Genomic DNA, 17,663 nt, shown 5'->3' with positions numbered 1-17,663 from the left:
TTTCAGTTGGACAGGGAGACTTTCAGGACATTGGATCAGGCACATACATTTTATCTGTCTCAAAGTGCTTCTTGCTGGAAAAGGTCTGTACATTGTGCTGGTTTCTTTTATTACTCTCCAGATTCCCTTTACAGTCAGAATTCCTTTCTCATGTCATATCAGGATACATGAAATTTTCTGATCAATCCTCCAAGCCAATAAGACCATTGTTTTCTATAACAAAAAGGAACTTCCTAGAACAAACTCAAATCCAAATCAGAAATACAAGAACTTCACCTTGCTTTTACTGCCCCAAAATTCATCTAGCTGCATTCAGACAGAAGGGCAAGGTGGGAATGTTCCCTTCTGCCACTGTTTTACTCTGTCCAAAGTTTGCTGATGTCTTGAAATGTCTGTGCACTACAAATCACACATTTCTTTGATAAAATGACACAACACTATCCTGGAATGCTGGGTATTAGTGAGCTTCAAATTGCTGAAGGTTTTTTGTCCCTAATGCTCAAAGAAAGTGAAGGGATTTTGAGCAACGGTTTGCGAGGCGTGTGCTCGTTGAGCAATTACTCCCCAGCACGTATAATGCTGAAGAAAATCTCATTTCTTTTCCAGAGCAACCTCTGCATATCAGCCATCTGCCACTGACTTTAGCCATCAGCCCCTACAGAAGCACGGTTTCATCTTTCACTGAAGGATTAGCCCATGTCATTCTCATCCGCTATAGTCTTGCCTATCTATACACTTAACGCCTTATTTTTAAATGTCTCCTTCCTGATTAAAACACACAGGTTATAATTCTCAGGGGTGATGAGAAGATGAGGAGATGATCTCTACAGCTACCAGGGGGGGCATTCCATCAAATTTTCAATCAGCTCTGAAAGGGATATAACCTCTCTTTGTTGTGGGTGCAGCCGAATCTTTTCTGTTCTCTTCTTTTGCCAGGAAGATATGAGTGGCTGGAGTGTTGGATTCTATATATAACTGGTTGATGTCAGCTGGATGCCAACCCCTTTGGAGAGGATCAGCCCCCCAGTTTGTCTCAGTACTAGGTACCATGCAGATCCCAGCACAAGGGTACAAACCATCCAGGACCAGGCAGGTCATCCCCATGCATAACTAACTTCTGAAGCCTCAGCTAAAGGGTTGACATCGCTTTTTATCTGCACAACAAACCAGTAGGGTAAGTGTATTGTTTCCTGAAATGTTTTGACATTGTCTGTCCTACAAACTGTCATATACAAGACATTTATGTAACCTCTTGACTCTGCAACTTAAAAGATGTTTATATTTTTCTTATACAGAAATGCACCTTCTTTAAAGATGCCAGAGGAACTAGTTTCATTCCTCAGATTTTTAGATTAACAAATTTCAAAACGTGACATTTCTGAAAACATAAACCAAGATGTAAATTAAAATTACTTAGGAATTTACATCTTGTAGTATAGTGAGTAGATGTGAGAAGGCCTATACCACTGACACTGATTTTTGCTGAAGAATTTATGTAACCAGCTCAAAGTCCATTCCTTTGAATCTTCTACCCATCAAAACATGTCCTAACATCTGTCTGCAAGCAAGGACTGCCAGTGCATTTTGCAGTGCAGTATTTCTTAGTCAGAAACCCCTGACTTCACTCTTCAGCCCTTCTAAACAGGCTGTTGGAAATGAAAATTGGCCGAACTGTGCGTGCTGGCTCAACAATATAAAAATGTGTTGTTTTTTTGCAGCAAGGAAAAACCGTATCAGGAAATCACAATGTTATCAGACTCTGCCCTGGCCAAAGAGAGGAAAGAGCAAGCATCAGCCATTATGGATGAAATACACAGAAATGGTATAGCACTGAACCCAGCTGACTGCATATACAATGTCCTCTAGCCCTCCCTAATACAGTTTTTTAATCATAGAGTTTAACTCTCTTACAGCTTTGTCTCTGGGTGTTTTGCCATAAATAATCTTGTGGGAGTATCATGCTGCCTATGGTAACTAATCCTTTTGTAGTTGCCTCTTTTCATTTGAAAGCTATTTTCAGATGAACAACTGCTGTGGAGGAATGAAGTAATCTAACAGCTGATGTACATTCTGCTAGGATAGCCTTTCAGAACATTGTTTGGGGTTAATAACATGACTTCATTCCACTTTAAAAGGCTATCTTCTAAGAAATATCATGATCTGTAACCTCTATTTTTTTTCTCTGTTTCACTCTGCTTTTTTTATATAAATGATAAAAAAATTTGACACAAATCTTTACAGCTCTGTTCCTCTCAAATCTTGTCTTTGTAACTAACACATTTTACTAGCTTTTTGGCATTCTCTCTAATGCACAGCCACCAATTAATCTTTTTTGACAGAAATTTTACTTCTCTGTAGTTGCACTGATGAAAATGCAGGCACTTGTTGGAAGGTTGTTTAATTTTCTAAAACAGGTTCTTGATGTTATGCTTCTAGCATGACACCTCCAGAAGCAATTAACTCAGCTGGGAATACAAATCTGCTTGGCTCTCATTAGGCATGTGCTGGATGCTTTTGGAGAGCCTTCCAATCCTGCCCATGAAACCTTTTTTACCAGCTACATAAGAGACCAATTTTCTAAAAGTGATAAGCACCCCACAAGCTTCACTGCAACCACAGGGAGCTGCATTAATATTTAGGATTTATGAAAGTTATACCACTTTTGTGGGATGAAATATTGAACATTGAGTTCCAGTTTTGAAAACATTTAGAGTGGACTTTTGTTTCAAAGAGCTTGTGGTTGGTTTCTGCACTCACCCGATGACCACTGTGATTGCATAAAGAGGAGGGTGAGAGACTAAAGAATTTTTAGAACAAGAAGCTATGAGTTTGCCTGGTCCTACTCCTTCTGATATTTCCAGAGATTTTTTTTCCCAAGTTTCTATTTCTAAGCAAATACCTCTTTTCTATTTCCATTCTCCACTGAAAACACGCACTCAGATCTGAAAGCCAGCCTGTCCTTCCAGATTTCATTACAACCCCTGGTTTTTGTTTTGTTTTTTTTCTTTGGTATTATAAACCCAAGCACTACATGTGCCTGAAATAGCCTGTAAGCTCTTCAGGGCAAAAAGAAAAAAAAAAAAAGTCTTTCATATGTTTGTTTGGAACCAGGCATTTCACATGGTAAATGTTGCTACTATTCATAGCAATACTAATAAATGTAGCATACAGCCCTTGAAATCATTGGTGTATCTGGATAATCTGTACTGATGCTTAACATTTGCCTCACATAATCTTCCCTTTTATTATTTACGTATTATCAGATTTGCTGTCAAGATTCATACTCATAGTTATAGCAGTTTATCCTGCAAGATATTGCTGTGATATGTGGCCACTGAAGGCAATTCTAACTCTTCACAAAATTCTATTTTTGACTCTTCTCTGGATGTTTGGGGTATTTATATGTCAAGAAAAAAATGAAAGTCCATGAAATGGGCATGATAAGAGACTAAAATTTGTACAAGCTCAGTGAAGCCAGATAGAAAACAGAAAGATAACCAAAGCTGTGGTGACACAAAATAGAAGCCAGTTCTTTGGGACCAAATCTGAAAAATCCTCAGAAAAACCAAGGAGAAATCTGGCATTTAATTGGCTAGATTCAGTTCAACTAATTTTTGACATTTTGTTTTGCACCGAATCATTAATTCAATTACCTTAATTTGAGATCTAGAAGGTGAACTGCTGTATTTCTGGGCTTAGAATCACTATTCCTAATGACAGTCCTGCAACTGGTAATTGCATCAAAATTAATTGTACAGTTCCAGTCAGTCTCACAGCCCTGTGAAACTCTCCACTGCTAACACAGGTACACAACAACAGAAGGCTCTGAAACATAAACCCTAGCACCTTGGAGTGGCATAAGCATTCCTACTCCATTTTTATTTCAGGCCTTTTTATTATAATGCTTTCAGGTAAACAGTGACTCTCCACTTCCTTGTTAAAAGATATTCATAGCAGAAACATTTGTTGGTAAACCCCAAAACCAGCCAAGTTTTTTGGCAGTGTCTGAGACCACCTGGGCAAGACTGGTAAAGACTGAAAGTCCACCTCTGCTGTTGGCTTGTGGGACATGACTTTGTCCCATTTTTTAGAGAAAATGAATCATAAAACGCTGCAGGAATAGACACCAACTGTAAACCTTCTTACAGTCCCAAAGAGAAACTGCCTGATTAATCAGTGAGTGCATGCAGTGACCCCCTCAAGCCCTTGGTTTGTCACTTGTCAGACTTGGGCTGATGAGAACATTTCTAAGGCTACCTGCTAAAGGTAAACTTGGATGTAAATATATGTGTTTAAGGAAGCCCTTGGAGCTCATCACTTAAATCCCACGTCCAGTTCTATATTACTTCTTAAATGCATTCTTCAGTATCTACATGACTAACGGTCTTTCCTGATGCAGTTAAAAAAATCTTATTTATGATACTACACCAAACACACTTTCTAATATTTATTATTAAATTTTGTAGTCCAGATTAAGATATTCAGTAGATTGTAAACTGAAGGATTAAAGAAATATTAGGTAGTGAATCCAGGAGGAACTATATAAATCATATTTACATACAATTCGCTGTGATTTTAAGCACAGGACAAGAAGGACTTGGCAGGAGCAAATTAAAGAAATGAAGCTAAAAGGTTAAGATTAGGATTAAACTATGAATTAAGCGTTCAATATTATCTTGCAATGTCCATCTATGACATTAATGTCTTCTTTCTCTCATCCCCTAAATGTCCTCCTTCTCTCACTCTCCATCACCTTATCTGCACTGACACTGAAACTATCCCTAGACACACCATAAAGCTAGACAGATGATTAGATTTTACTTGGCAAGGAATTCAAATGAACTTTACACTTATGATTTTGGGATGCTGCCTGGATACACAATAATACACAACTGTGGCTTACAAAGTAGCTTGGAGCCTTCAGTTAACATTAACAGGAACAGTGTGTATGTAAGGGAACAGCAAGGCCCAAAACAGATAACACCCAGAGTGTCCCAGAAGAATCCCGAGTGCTTTGGACAGAGCTGGGCAGTTGCCTTGGCTCCCCAGTCTCTGAGGATGTGCATGCTCCCCATTCTGTGTGCAAACAACAAAAGCTTTTCTGTCTGAAAATGTTGCTGATCCGTGGGGTGAATTTCTTACTTCTTACTAACATAAAACCATCCAGCAGTCTCTACCCCCACAGTCATTTTGAGAAATGATAAAACAAAAATATGACTTGAGGTGTAAACTGCAGGCCACAGGCCAATAACAAGTGCAGTTATCTCCATGTCAGAGCCAAAATCCCACCACTATCAGTCACTGATAGGGCTACACTGGGCAAGCTGAGTCATTTTCTTCCATGTTAAGAACTCTCTGTTTTGTAACTAGCTCTTAAATAACAGGAGGTTGTTAGGATTTATTGCACACACTATTTTTAAAGGAGAAGTGCACAATCCAGCTCATGATAAAGTTAACTTGCGCTTGTTCCGCTGTAATCCACTGCAAGCATTCAATTGAAATTAGTGTGGACAGAAATGGATCAACAGTGATGCACTCCAGGGCCCATCAACTTGTTTGATTTACTAGGTGGAAAACTCTTGTCCATCCAGCTTCAGCTAAATATTTAATATACCTGTCTCCATTAAGTTTTCCTAAATGTCAGCACATCACATTGTTTTTCCAATATAAAGTTACTAGGAGACACATGCCAGGCTGAACATGCCATTTACTCAAAACAAAACCCTTCATAAGCAATATTGACTTTGGCATTAGGTACCTTCTGCAGTTAATTGATTTGTGATGTTAATTTTAAACTGGGCCTCCTGTCTGCTTAGTCTCACAGCAGGGCACACATTATGTATAATTTGTCCTCATGTCCTTTTAATGTAATAAAATACATGTCAAAGTTCATAATTTTACATCCTGGGGAACATAAGAATATGTGAAGCATAGAATGCCCTATTATTGTTATATTTCTTAAATTCTGCAACATTCTAAGCAAAAACAAACAGAAAATAGTTTATTCAGTGTTTAAGTTTCTGTATTCTAAGGTTTAAGTTTCATCTCTAGGTTGGGGACATTCAGTGAGAGTTCAGTCACTAAGCAATTCCTTGCTTGGTGCCACCAGCATCCCAGCTTCCAGAACACCACCATGAAGATGACCACAGGAATTCTGACATTCAGAGTTCTTTTTTTATGATCCTGATTGATCTCCCCTTCCCTTGCTTATGCATTCTCTTTTTCAAATTCCACAGGATATGAGTAAAGACATAGAAGAAATTTTTCCCAAGTGGTGAATCAAGAAATACACATCCAGTACTTCAGTTTCCTCTTAGAGAGAATAAAACCCCAAATGTCCTAAATTAATGAATTCCTAGAAGCACCTTGTAGTTCTTTGTTAGGACTCTCATTTTCCACACCTTGAGCTTTATTTTGAGAGTTAGTTTAAAAATGGTATTTAATAGAGACTGGTAGGTATGTTTAAAAGAGGTTCTCTCTTAGCTATCCAATGCAGAAACTTAACTGAAGGTTTGATGTGGAAACCCAGGATCAGAAGGAGTTTTGTTCCCAGTTTCAGCAGAAGCCAGTTTTTACTAGCCTGCTATTAATATAGTGTGTAGGACACTATAAATCTTATCTTGATAACAGCTAATTTGGAGCTTGAGGTGCTTATCCTCTTTGAAAATTCAGGTTTGTGGTGTTCAACAATCTCCCCCAAAATTCTGGAAGAAGGCTTAATTTCACTAACACCACGTGACACCGTGCTATGTGCTAGCAAAATATGCATGAACATGTGTTGGATTTCAGGTGCAGAGCACGGAATATTAGACATTTCAGACAAACAGAGGTTTGTACTTACCCATTGCATTGCAGTCTCACCCAGCCTGAACCTTGGAAAGAAGGTCAGCACGCCCAGAGATATCATGGTGGAGGAATTGTCGACGCTCAGCAACAGAGGGGCCAGGCTCTTCAAGCGACGCCAGCGGAGATCTGACAAATACACATATGAAAATTATCATTACGTGGCAAACAAGCCAAGAAATGTGAGTATTTTGTAATGACTTCTTAGTGATTCTACATCGGGCTCCTTGGGTGCTCATGATACACATTGTGTGTGATTTACTTGTAGTTTCAGGAAGAATAAAAGCTAAGTTCTAGAATGAGGATAAGAAGAAGTGAGCCAATTGTATTTTATTAATTAAGATCCCAATGGCAATTAAAAAAACTAAATTTACATTTCTTTTTATATGCTATAAGTATTTCCAACATCTTTGATCACTTGCTCACCAGAAGTTAAATTACACTGGGATAAAAGGGGATTAAGTTTGAGCTTTGATAAATCTTCCTTTTAAAAATACATCTGCACAAAAGAAATCCTGTATAAAAAAATCTGAATAACTCCACTGAGCACCCAAGGCTATTATTAAACACTATTATTTAAAAGCCCATCTATGAATACTGTCCCCCCATTTCTCCCTCTATTGAGGGATTAGAAGCTGCACAGATACATTCTGAGCACACCGTCAATCTTGTCAGAATTCTGTACACAATTCCATGATTTTGCTACAGTCTGACAGATCCATTTCCCTCTAGTCCACTTCTACCCCCAAAACCACAGAGTACACATGGTTTACAGTCAGTATGACATTCCAACATATGAAAAAATGATGCCTCTGGCTCCTATTCCCTCCCCTAAGTGTCTATTTAGCACCGCTGGTGGTGCCTGCATCATCTTTAGGATTCCGCCTGCCTAAGTTAATCTTTCTAACCTACTTCAGGATGACTAGAAAACATTCTGCCTTGATCATTTTCTTGTTGTTGTTTCAAGTTTAAACAAGTATTATTTGTTTGCTTTCCTACTTCAAGAAACTCTTACTCTAAACCAGTCTATATTTAAATTGCTTTTAAATATAGCATATAAATAAAAGCCTATGTGTCATAGCTAAAATAAGATGCTGACTTCTTATGAGACTCTAATTCTATATTTATGCAACAATGATTAAGCCTTCAGATGTTTCCTTAGAACCGATATCCCAATAGGAGGGTGGAAAATAACAGCATATCATGAATCTCCAGAAAGTGACCTGCACTGAATTTGTTATTTCTGCTACAAATAAAGGAAAAGACAATCCCAAACAAAAGCAGTTCAACAAATGCAGCGAGTTTTCAACCAATAGGGAAGAGATGCTTTGAAGAATCAACGCTTTGAAACTCAAAGGGCTCAAACTCGCCAGATTTCTTGACCCTTTGGGTAGCATGGGTGCTCTGTCTGGCACAGAACAGCTTCTAGTGTCTAGTGACCAAAAAAAATGCTCATTTTTGGTTACTTAGGCAATTGAAGTGTGAAGGGAATACTGTACCAAACAGCAGGACAGCGTGCTTTAGGACTGTACACCCTGGGAATCAGATCTGAGCCGTAAATCAGAGCATTACTGCAGCCTCCCCAGAGAATTCCATGCCTGAAGTGCTATTTCTTCCTGTCTGAATGCAGCGTGGAGAGCCCATCCAGAGTGTCAGAATGGATGGCCTCAGTGTGGAAGGAATCCCCCAGCATGCCCCGATGACACCTCCCAACACGCCTGACCCCCGCAGCCCTCCACACCCTGACAACATCGCCCCAGGTAATATGTGAGTCTACAGACACTAAACACATTCAGTCTCATTTCACAGCAAAGAAATTACCATTTTAAAGGCAGTATCTTCAACAAGGATGGACTAATGGACTAATATTAGAAAAAGACACATTTGAGTCAGGTCAGAACTTCTCCCAGAAGTGTAAAGTGATGCTTTTAGTTGATTGTGTTCATTTTTAAAAGATCTGATTTACCTTTTGTACCACATCTCTCTAAACTGAAAATGTATCTTAATATCAAGAGAGACTGCTCCCATATATACAGGCCTTAAAAATATTGACAAAGAGATCCTCTGATTTAAAACCACATTTATATACTGATTTTTCCTTGCCCAACCATTGTTTCCAATATGCAAAACCCTGCTCAACAGTCAGCGAGCTATTCATTGTAGTTTAATTATCCATAAATGTAAATCCAAAGCCACTAAGTTTTGCTAGAACCCTTTAGAGAGGAGTAACTTTAAAAGGAATTTGCCTCTGGCTGCATAAACTGTTCTTTTTTAAATCCTTAACTGTGAGGGTACTGTTGGCTTTATTTAAAGGAGTGAATTACAAGAAGGCCTTATTTTGTATTCTTTAAAGACTAGAGAAGGCTAATTTGTTTTAATTAATTTATTCAGTGATATAGCCCTTCTTCCTGTTTATGAATTATCCATGAGCAGACCGTGGTTTTTACAAATTCATTCTTTGTTCAGAATTACTCAATGCATGTTTTGTGCAGACCTTTTCCAGTCCATGTAAACTAGGTCAGTCCTGCTCTGCTGGTGACTGCTGAGGCTCTGTGCATCCCTTGGCTAAACACAATGCAAACAGAGGTAACTTCCCTTGCTAAGACATGATACAAATCTTCAAGCCTTTCTTTAGGCAAAAAAGACCTGGTCAGAGTAAGCCATGAGGAGATTTAGGCTTAAAGAATGAAATAGCATTCATTTAAAGACCGAGATGTAGATGTACTTGTGGAAAATTTCACTCAAAGAGGTAGAATTATCTTACTTTTAATCAACAGTCTCTTTTCAACATCTTTTTGTTAATTTAGCCCAAGGACTGTGTAGGTACACTCTGTGGTTTCAAACAAATGCTTACAATAAAAGCAAATTTATAAAAAACCAAAATAAATGTAGCCTCAAAAAAAGTTGGAATACTTCTTTTAGAGCAGTTACCTATCTAAAATGCTACAAATTTCCCCTGCCAGATCTCTGTTTCTGTGTAGCTGTGGCCTGGTGACTTTACCCAACTGTTCATTTTAACTCACTGAGAAATTCTGCTGTGTTAGTTTCTGCTCAATGCAGAATGGTGGCAAGGAAGCAGAACACACAAAGACTCATTATAATCATTTTACCTTGATCACACTGCAGGATATTCTGGACCACTGAAAGAAATTCCTCCTGAAAAGTTCAACACTACTGCTGTGCCAAAGTATTACCAGTCTCCCTGGATAGAAGCCATTAGGGATGACCCAGAACTGCTGGAAGCTTTATATCCTAAACTTTTTACACCTGAAGCAAAGCCAGAACTGCCTGACTATAGGAGCTTTAACAGGTAATCCTGAATGAACACTGAATTTTACAGACCAGAGGAAAATCACACCAGCTTTAAAAACCCTACCACCTGTGTTTGCAAGTGTATGCATAAACATGAACACTCACAGAGATTACAAGTGGTAAACAAGAGCATTAAGGAGCAGACTAGTCTATCTCTAAGGCATGGGCCCAAATTCAAACTGTAGAACTAGGAATAGAAGCTAAATTGCAAAAATATATTGAAAGAAAGAATCAGAATCCAGTGCCCAGAGAAGTTGTGGATGCCCATTGCTGGAGGTGTTCAAAGCCAGGCTGGACGGAGCTCTGAGCAACCTGATCTAGCAAAAGGTCTCCCTGCCCATGGCAGGCGGGTTGGAACTAAATCGTCTTTAAGGGACCTTCCAACCCAAACCACTCTATGATTCTATGATTCTGTGATTCAATGCACTCAATAAATAGGAAATATGAGCTTCAAAGTCCTTTCCGGATGCCTGTTGTTGACTTCAGTAGGTATGTTATTGTCAGATCTCTCAGGCAGAACTTTGTTTCTAAGTTGTATAATGCAAAGTACTCATTTTCTGTTTCTTTTTTTTTAATACAGCTCACATGGTTTCATTTTAGGCAATGATGGTGCAATGAACTTTATCCCACAACTAATCCCTCACATTTTTGTTTTACTGCTGTATAACATTCTTTATTTATTTGACAATCTTCAGCAACAAATTAACAGATTAAACATTGTTTTACTTACATAGTAACTAGTGTATCATGGCTTTCCGTAGAACTTCTAGCTACATGGACAACACTGAGTTTTTAAAGCTTTAAAGCAAATTCTTACTCGTGTCTTTTGCTTTCTTTCATTGCATCTACACTATTTTTATTTACTGAAGTAATGGACAACCCTGCTGAGTTCTAGACAGCTGAGCCAAACCAAAACCCCTCCTCAAAAGGCCAGACAGCAATCTATTGAAAAACAAAATTGTTCATGGCAATACAAACTTAGAGAAAAATACCACAAACATCACTTGTGTTCCTGATGTTGATGTGGGCCTCAACTATGAGTGCAAGCACTAAAACATCACACAATTCAACACCAAAACTGGCACTGCAGACACTGCATTAGTTCTGATTTCCTAGCAGCAATATACAGTGCCACGTTAATAACTGAGTCTGTGCGGCACGCTCTTCCCGGCAGACAAAATAGCAAATCCAAGTCAGAGATGTGCCACAGCTGCCAACATCAGAACAGTAACAGCACAGTTTATGTACTGTGCTTATTGTAACCTAAAAAACCATAAATTTAAAAAAAAAAAATAAAGAGCCCAAGAAAAAAATCTGAAGATACAAATAGATGGAGACAGAATCAGTTCTCCCTCTTACAAGAGGTGCTAGTCATTATTGTGAAGGACAGCATCAGACAGGGCACAGAGACTCCATTAACAGGGATATGTGTCTTGAGACAGTGTCTGATGTCTTCTTTGTGGATTTTAAGGCTGTCTCTGTGGCCCTGTGTTCTGTTAGCTGCCCTCTTTACAACACTAACTATTTGGATTTCTTTCTATGTGGAGTTCCTTTATGTATGACATGGCAGAACTGTGACTCACCATTTGGATGTCTGAATTTCTTGAACATATGTGCATTCTTATAAGGGAAAAGTCAATATTCTCCCATGTAACTGCCATAAAAAACTAAAAAAATTGGCACGTAAATCCAGGCTGTGAAATTGGTAAATTCAATCTAAAAAATAAACATAGTTCACCACAAGTCTCCTTCTCATAGAAAAAAACTGATATCAAGTAGAGAAAGATGGCTGGTGGTCTTTGCTGTTATAGACTTATGTTTTCTAGCAGATTCAAAAAGAAATGGAGAATCTGAAAAACTAAAATTCAAGATAATAACCTCTTGGAGATGATTTTGCAGCCATGATTTAGATGTCTACACTCCTAAAAATGCACAGGAGAGAGTTTGAAGATGGGATTTTAAACAACACACTGTCATGCCAGCAGAAGAAGACTAACTGGACTTCTTTGTCTAGATCCTACTAAGTCATTCTGTGCATCTAGGTCACAGCATCCTTGGCCTGCTTAATTGCAGTCTTGGAGAGAAAGCAAATGATACTGTATTAAACAATTAAAGTGTGATATAATGGCATCATTTTGTTATCAGCAAGGGTATCTACCTAGGCTTTCCATCCTGCCTCATCATCCGCTAAAGTGCCATTGTGTTTGTTCTCCTGCAAAGCACTGCTACAGTCACCATTAGTCAGGAGGGGGTGAGGTTAACAGCAAGCGTGAGCCATAGGATTCCCAAGGGAAATGGCCCTGAGATCCTTCCCGGTTCATTCACTGGCGTCTGTCGAAGTGGCACTCAGACTTTACAAACTAATTCAGGCTCCTTTCAGCTTTCCTTGTTACACAACAAACTGAAAAAGCAGCACAACCTGAGCAGGTAGGGAGGTCTGATGTGCTGGAACTGAGGCCCACATTCACAGCTTAAGAGTATCTTCAGCACTAAACAGCATCCAAATTTTTTTCCCCGCTGTCCAGCAATGAAGAGATGACTCTGGATGCTGCAGCAGTGCAATTTTTATTACACTAAGGAACTTTTTAAGACAAATAAGGAATTCATAGAGGTATTTTTTGGAGTCTAGTGTTCATTTTAAGCTGCAGGGACTTTGCAGTGCTGGCAGGTCACTGGAGGAAGAGCCATGGTGGCAAATGTCAGGAGGGTTTGTGCAGTGCAGCAGGGCTGTCAGTGAGACAGGCAGCGGTGCCCTGGCTGGGCAGAGGGGACTGGGGCTCAGAGGGGCTCTGAACACACTCTGAACACCAGGCTCCTCTTTCTCCTCCTCAGAGGTAAAACGAATCTGCGCTAGCAGAGAAAAGCAGCAGAACAGACCTTGCCATCTGGCTTCTCTTGGACATTCATTCCTATTAGGATTGAAGAAGCATTTACTAGTGAAAAACTTTCTTGTCGCTTTTACCAGTGTGGAAGCGCCAAGTAATTAATCTGTGGGAAAGCAGCATGAATCTGCATTTGCTGAGGAGTTTATAATATTATTTAAATTAGTACCTTTATTCCATCTGCTTTCTTGGAGCTGGATAAAATGTCAGAGGTAGGATTATGAGTAACATACGAAGCACCACATCTTACTCACATAGGACAAGCAAGTCAGACTAGTTCTGCCTCTCCTACCAGATAAATTCTCGCTCAGCTTTCTCAATTCCAGAAGACTACTCTTTCAAAAGCACTACAGGAATTCAGTCCATCTGGACTGGGCTCTGTTTTCATTGATTCATGGATTTTGAAGTCTAGTGTAAAATGGTAAGATAGAGAGTCTCACAGAAATTTTGGGTGCTAACTTGAAGTGATGAGAGATTAGTGGGAGCTGGGTGCTTAGCCAATTCCTTAGCGCTCAAATACCTCTGTGAAATTAGCATTAGCACTTGCACTAAGCTCCCGTGAAGCTCTGAGCATTTTGCAGGGTCAAAGTCTTTGCTCCTATGTCTTGTTTTTTAGCAGAATTAACGATAAGCAAAATGTTCTATGAATGATGATCCTGCTTTAAAATGTGAAACTCACATTTTTTGTGGTTATGTAACCAGAGGTGCTAATCTAATGCAGTTAAAACATTTCTTCACTTTCCCAAATCATTAACTACAAGCTGTCTCCTATGTTGAGAAAATACAATGTTCAATAAGAAAGACTAAGGGTAAAAAGTTAAAAATAAATCCTGTTAAAATGACAGCTAAAAATAAACATGATTGTGCCTGCTATTGTTAAATCAAGCACCTACTTTTTAGGAATATGCAAAGTGAATATTAAACAATCTGTTACACTTCCTGGTGCTATTTCCTATGGCTCTGAACCAGCATTTCCACCCTTATTATGAGCAGTGACTACTGGAATTTTTCAGGCATGAGATTTAGGCTTCTATACAATGAATCAGAGCTCAAGTAGCCCAGCTGATGTGCACACAACAGAGGTCATTACACCACCATGTTGTCAGACAAGTTATTGCTCACAAGAATATATTTACTGCTGCTGTGAAGGAAAATCAACATCTCCTAGCCAATTACTGTACTCTCCTTTCTGTCAATCATCATGTGCCCCTGGCCTATAAGGCAGGAATGCAGAGTTCTCTGAGGCCAGACTTTGGATAGCAACTGCAGGGGGGTATTTTGCCACAGAAGATACCTGAATTTCCAAAGAAAGCCCTCCTGTTTCTGTTACATACAGGAACATGCTCTATTGAAAACCCATAAATACCACAAAGAGGATGTTTTAGACAACAGAATTGTTTAGCAATTTATACAACTATCATAATTCTGTTTATTTTAATTATCCCTTTAATATACATATCAATGATAATTAAACATCACAACAACGTGAGAATGTGTATCGTAATTAGGGCAGCAATTAAAACAATATTTATTATCCGGTGAGATGTAGATCACTACATTCACTCTGGGCCAATTACCAAGCAATTACTTTTAATCAGTATCATACGGTATCGCTGTTGACATTGTGACCTAGAAGACATCTCCACAAGAAGAGCTCGATACCACAGGCTCGATACCAACTTTGGATAAACAATTTCCTTTGACCTCAAGAGAGTTTAATGCCTGGGCTAGCTGCTGCTGCAACATCTTGTCTTATCATCATTTGAGATACATTTTTAGAGCTTAATCCAAAGCAGTGTTCTTCTCTCAGGGAGGGTGCAAGCCCAGAGCTTGCATGATTTTTTATATCTCCCAGGATTGATGCTTTGGAGTTAACACCATCCCCTTCAACAAATGTTGCTCTTACCAAAATGCAGTGAATCATCCATGTAATGACAGAGCAGCACCACTTCTATGTCACAGATGCATTTTTCTGAACTAATCTTTTTGTGTGTGTGTACTTAATTCTTAGTACAAAACTTAGGGGTTCTATCCTGCTGAAAATTTTAGACAGACCTTCAAATGCTCTCTTTTAGTTTCTGTTGGTATTAATTTCTCTGGGCTTCTGCTATAATACCTGGAGCCACGGGAAATATATTCCATCAGATCTGTTCTTCTATACCACACATAAAATATACCAAGGGTGCTGAAATTCCATTTCAAAAAAATTCATTTTCTCATGCCACTGCATATCTGGTTTTGCAGAAATCAGGTGCTCTTGTGCAGTTTAAAAATCTGACACTCTTCACTGGCTAGAAAATATCCCAGCAAAGTTATGCGGCTGATTAAAATGCAGAGCACATACCATAGTCTGTTTGTTTGTACAAAGGAGGCTGGAAGAAGTGACAGGAAAACTCAAGGTTTTTTTTTCAGGCTGAAACCTGTATATACAGAAAATCAGGGGAGGTATTTGGAAATACTGTTGTTTTAAATTATTTGCAAATGCATGTGAATGTCAGTTCCAGCTTAGTGTTCCTTATCTTTCAGTTTCTCAGGCTTACTGCCTGAGGGAAAATTTACATTTAAATAACATGAAAAATGCTGGCTGAACAGTGTTTCAAGGTTTAGTTACATAAACATTTTCTTCAGAAACAAAGCTGGTGTATCAAGTCCTCACCCATTCCCTCCTTTCCAGAGCCTGTTGTCTTTGGCTGTTCCTTTCTGCTTCACTCATTAAGCTCCACTCCACTTGTATTGCTGCAACTGTTCGAGCACACTGTTATAAACCAGATTGTTGAAATTGGATTTTGAAGTGCTCCTTTGTTTAACCCAGATCACAGAAGTGACCCGAGTTTATAGCACAACCTACATACATTCTAACTGGTACAACAATATGGTGCTGAAACACAGCGCAGTGGGAGGAACAAGGAGCTGAGGAGAGGAGAAAATGGGGTGAGAAGTTTCTGAACTAATTACTTGCTAGAGAGAATGTGTTGAGCTACAGTTTCAGACTTACCAACTTATCACCAACAAAATAAGTTTAGTAACTGTGACTCACCAGTTACAGGGTTTTCTTGCAACATCTTTTTCTCTTGGCTTTTCCATCCATTTGAATTTTAAAAAAGGCTTTGAGCTTTATCTAAGGGGAAATTAATCAGATCTTAAAGAGAATTTCCCAGAAAAAAAATCAGAATGCTTTTCTCCAAAGCTTGAGAATGTAAACAAGGAATTGGAACAAAAATCTGTTATTTTCAGCTTCTGGCAAGAAAAGTATTTTTAAAATCACATTTAACTTTTATTTCTCTGATATCTACAGAGTTGCCACTCCCTTTGGTGGTTTTGAGAGAGCATCAAAGCTGGTTAAATTCAAGGTACCAGATTATAATATGCTGATGCTAAACGATCCCAGATTCATGATCCTTGCAAACCCTCTTGCTGCCAGAAGATCCTTCAACAGGACTCCCAAAGGATGGACATCCGAGAATATCCCTGTAGTGTTCATTCAGCCTGCAGAATCCAACACTGTTCCAGAAACAGAGGACCTGTGAGAGAGGCTGCATTCTACATGGTACAAAATGCTGAAAGCTGCACATCCGTGAATTTTTGGTCCAAATATTAATAAAGCCTACTGACAAAATTTTTCCTTGGAAGCTGGAGTATAAGTAATAATGTGGGATGCAGTGTCTCTTTTTTGGCACCCAGTTTCATCTGTAAACATGAGCTAAATAAAATAACTTGGAAAATATGACAGTGACATTTTCTATTTGTGTTTACATGTTCTTTTACTTTCTGAAATTTTTGCATGTCATTTAAGAACAAGTGTATCAAGAAAAATGAAGTGACACTACTCTCAAGGGCCTTGATAGGTACGGAAATTTAGGGAAAACAACCAAGCAAACTCTGCATTTAATGCACCCCAGGTCCTGCCTGCTCAAGATAAGCTCTGACAAATCAACTTTTTTCCCAAACCCTGCCTTTGGCCCAAGGTAAGAATCATGTCATTACTTCAGTGACAGCAAGTTCAGGCCATTTTCCTCCTTTCTGACTCTTCCTCAGCTGTTATGATGCACATCCGTGCCTGTGTCACCTGGATTTGTTTACAGAAAACTCAGTAAATTTGGCAATGACAAGGATTACGTACTGGGATGAAAGAGTACAGAGGTATTTCCTGGATGTCTAGAATGTTTGTATTATTCACAAGTAAAAAGCCCAGCAACGACTGGTTATGTCAAACATACAAAAATAGTATCACCAAGCTGTATTAGCACAAATGCTTTACTTACTAGAAAGAAATGTCATAGATCTTTCCCCCTACATCTCTACTGGGACTTAAAAGCATGAGAGAGTCCTTGCTCTTGATATACTGACAAGCTCTGACATTTTATAAATATCAGCATACATGTTCTTCAAATGTCACTTCAAGGCAGGTAGCTGGCAAAGGAAATTTTGCCATCCATTTCCTTTAATTTACTTTGTCACACAATTTTCACAAATATATGTACAGGTCCTGAACAGATTTAAGAAATAAAGAAATAAATTAAAAAAAAAAAAAAATCCACCGCATTGACTGAGAACACTTTCCTAGTAAGGGAGCATCTTGGGAATCTTAACTGTCCACATTGTACAACCATTAAATGGACAATGAAC

General features: G+C 38.8%; 1 protein-coding gene across 1 annotated transcript; it reads left to right on the top strand.

Annotated features, from left to right (window-relative positions):
• The first annotated feature begins 1,016 nt into the window (after positions 1–1,016).
• MYOZ2 (myozenin 2) lies at positions 1,017–16,761 on the top strand. Its single transcript, XM_005533145.3, has 6 exons — positions 1,017–1,174; positions 1,719–1,822; positions 6,856–7,025; positions 8,474–8,603; positions 9,970–10,153; positions 16,333–16,761. Exons 2-6 carry the CDS (start codon positions 1,747–1,749, stop codon positions 16,562–16,564), a joined length of 792 nt encoding a protein of 263 aa, XP_005533202.1. The 5' UTR covers positions 1,017–1,174; positions 1,719–1,746; the 3' UTR covers positions 16,565–16,761.
• Positions 16,762–17,663: the final 902 nt, after the last annotated feature.

Source organism: Pseudopodoces humilis, chromosome 6, assembly GCF_049639895.1.
Source record: "Pseudopodoces humilis isolate 2021_Gansu_Grassland_sample_001 chromosome 6, ASM4963989v1, whole genome shotgun sequence".
Taxonomy (NCBI): domain Eukaryota; kingdom Metazoa; phylum Chordata; class Aves; order Passeriformes; family Paridae; genus Pseudopodoces; species Pseudopodoces humilis.
The sequence above is the reverse complement of the archived record's forward strand: the minus strand, read 5'-3'. Positions and strand labels throughout refer to the sequence as shown.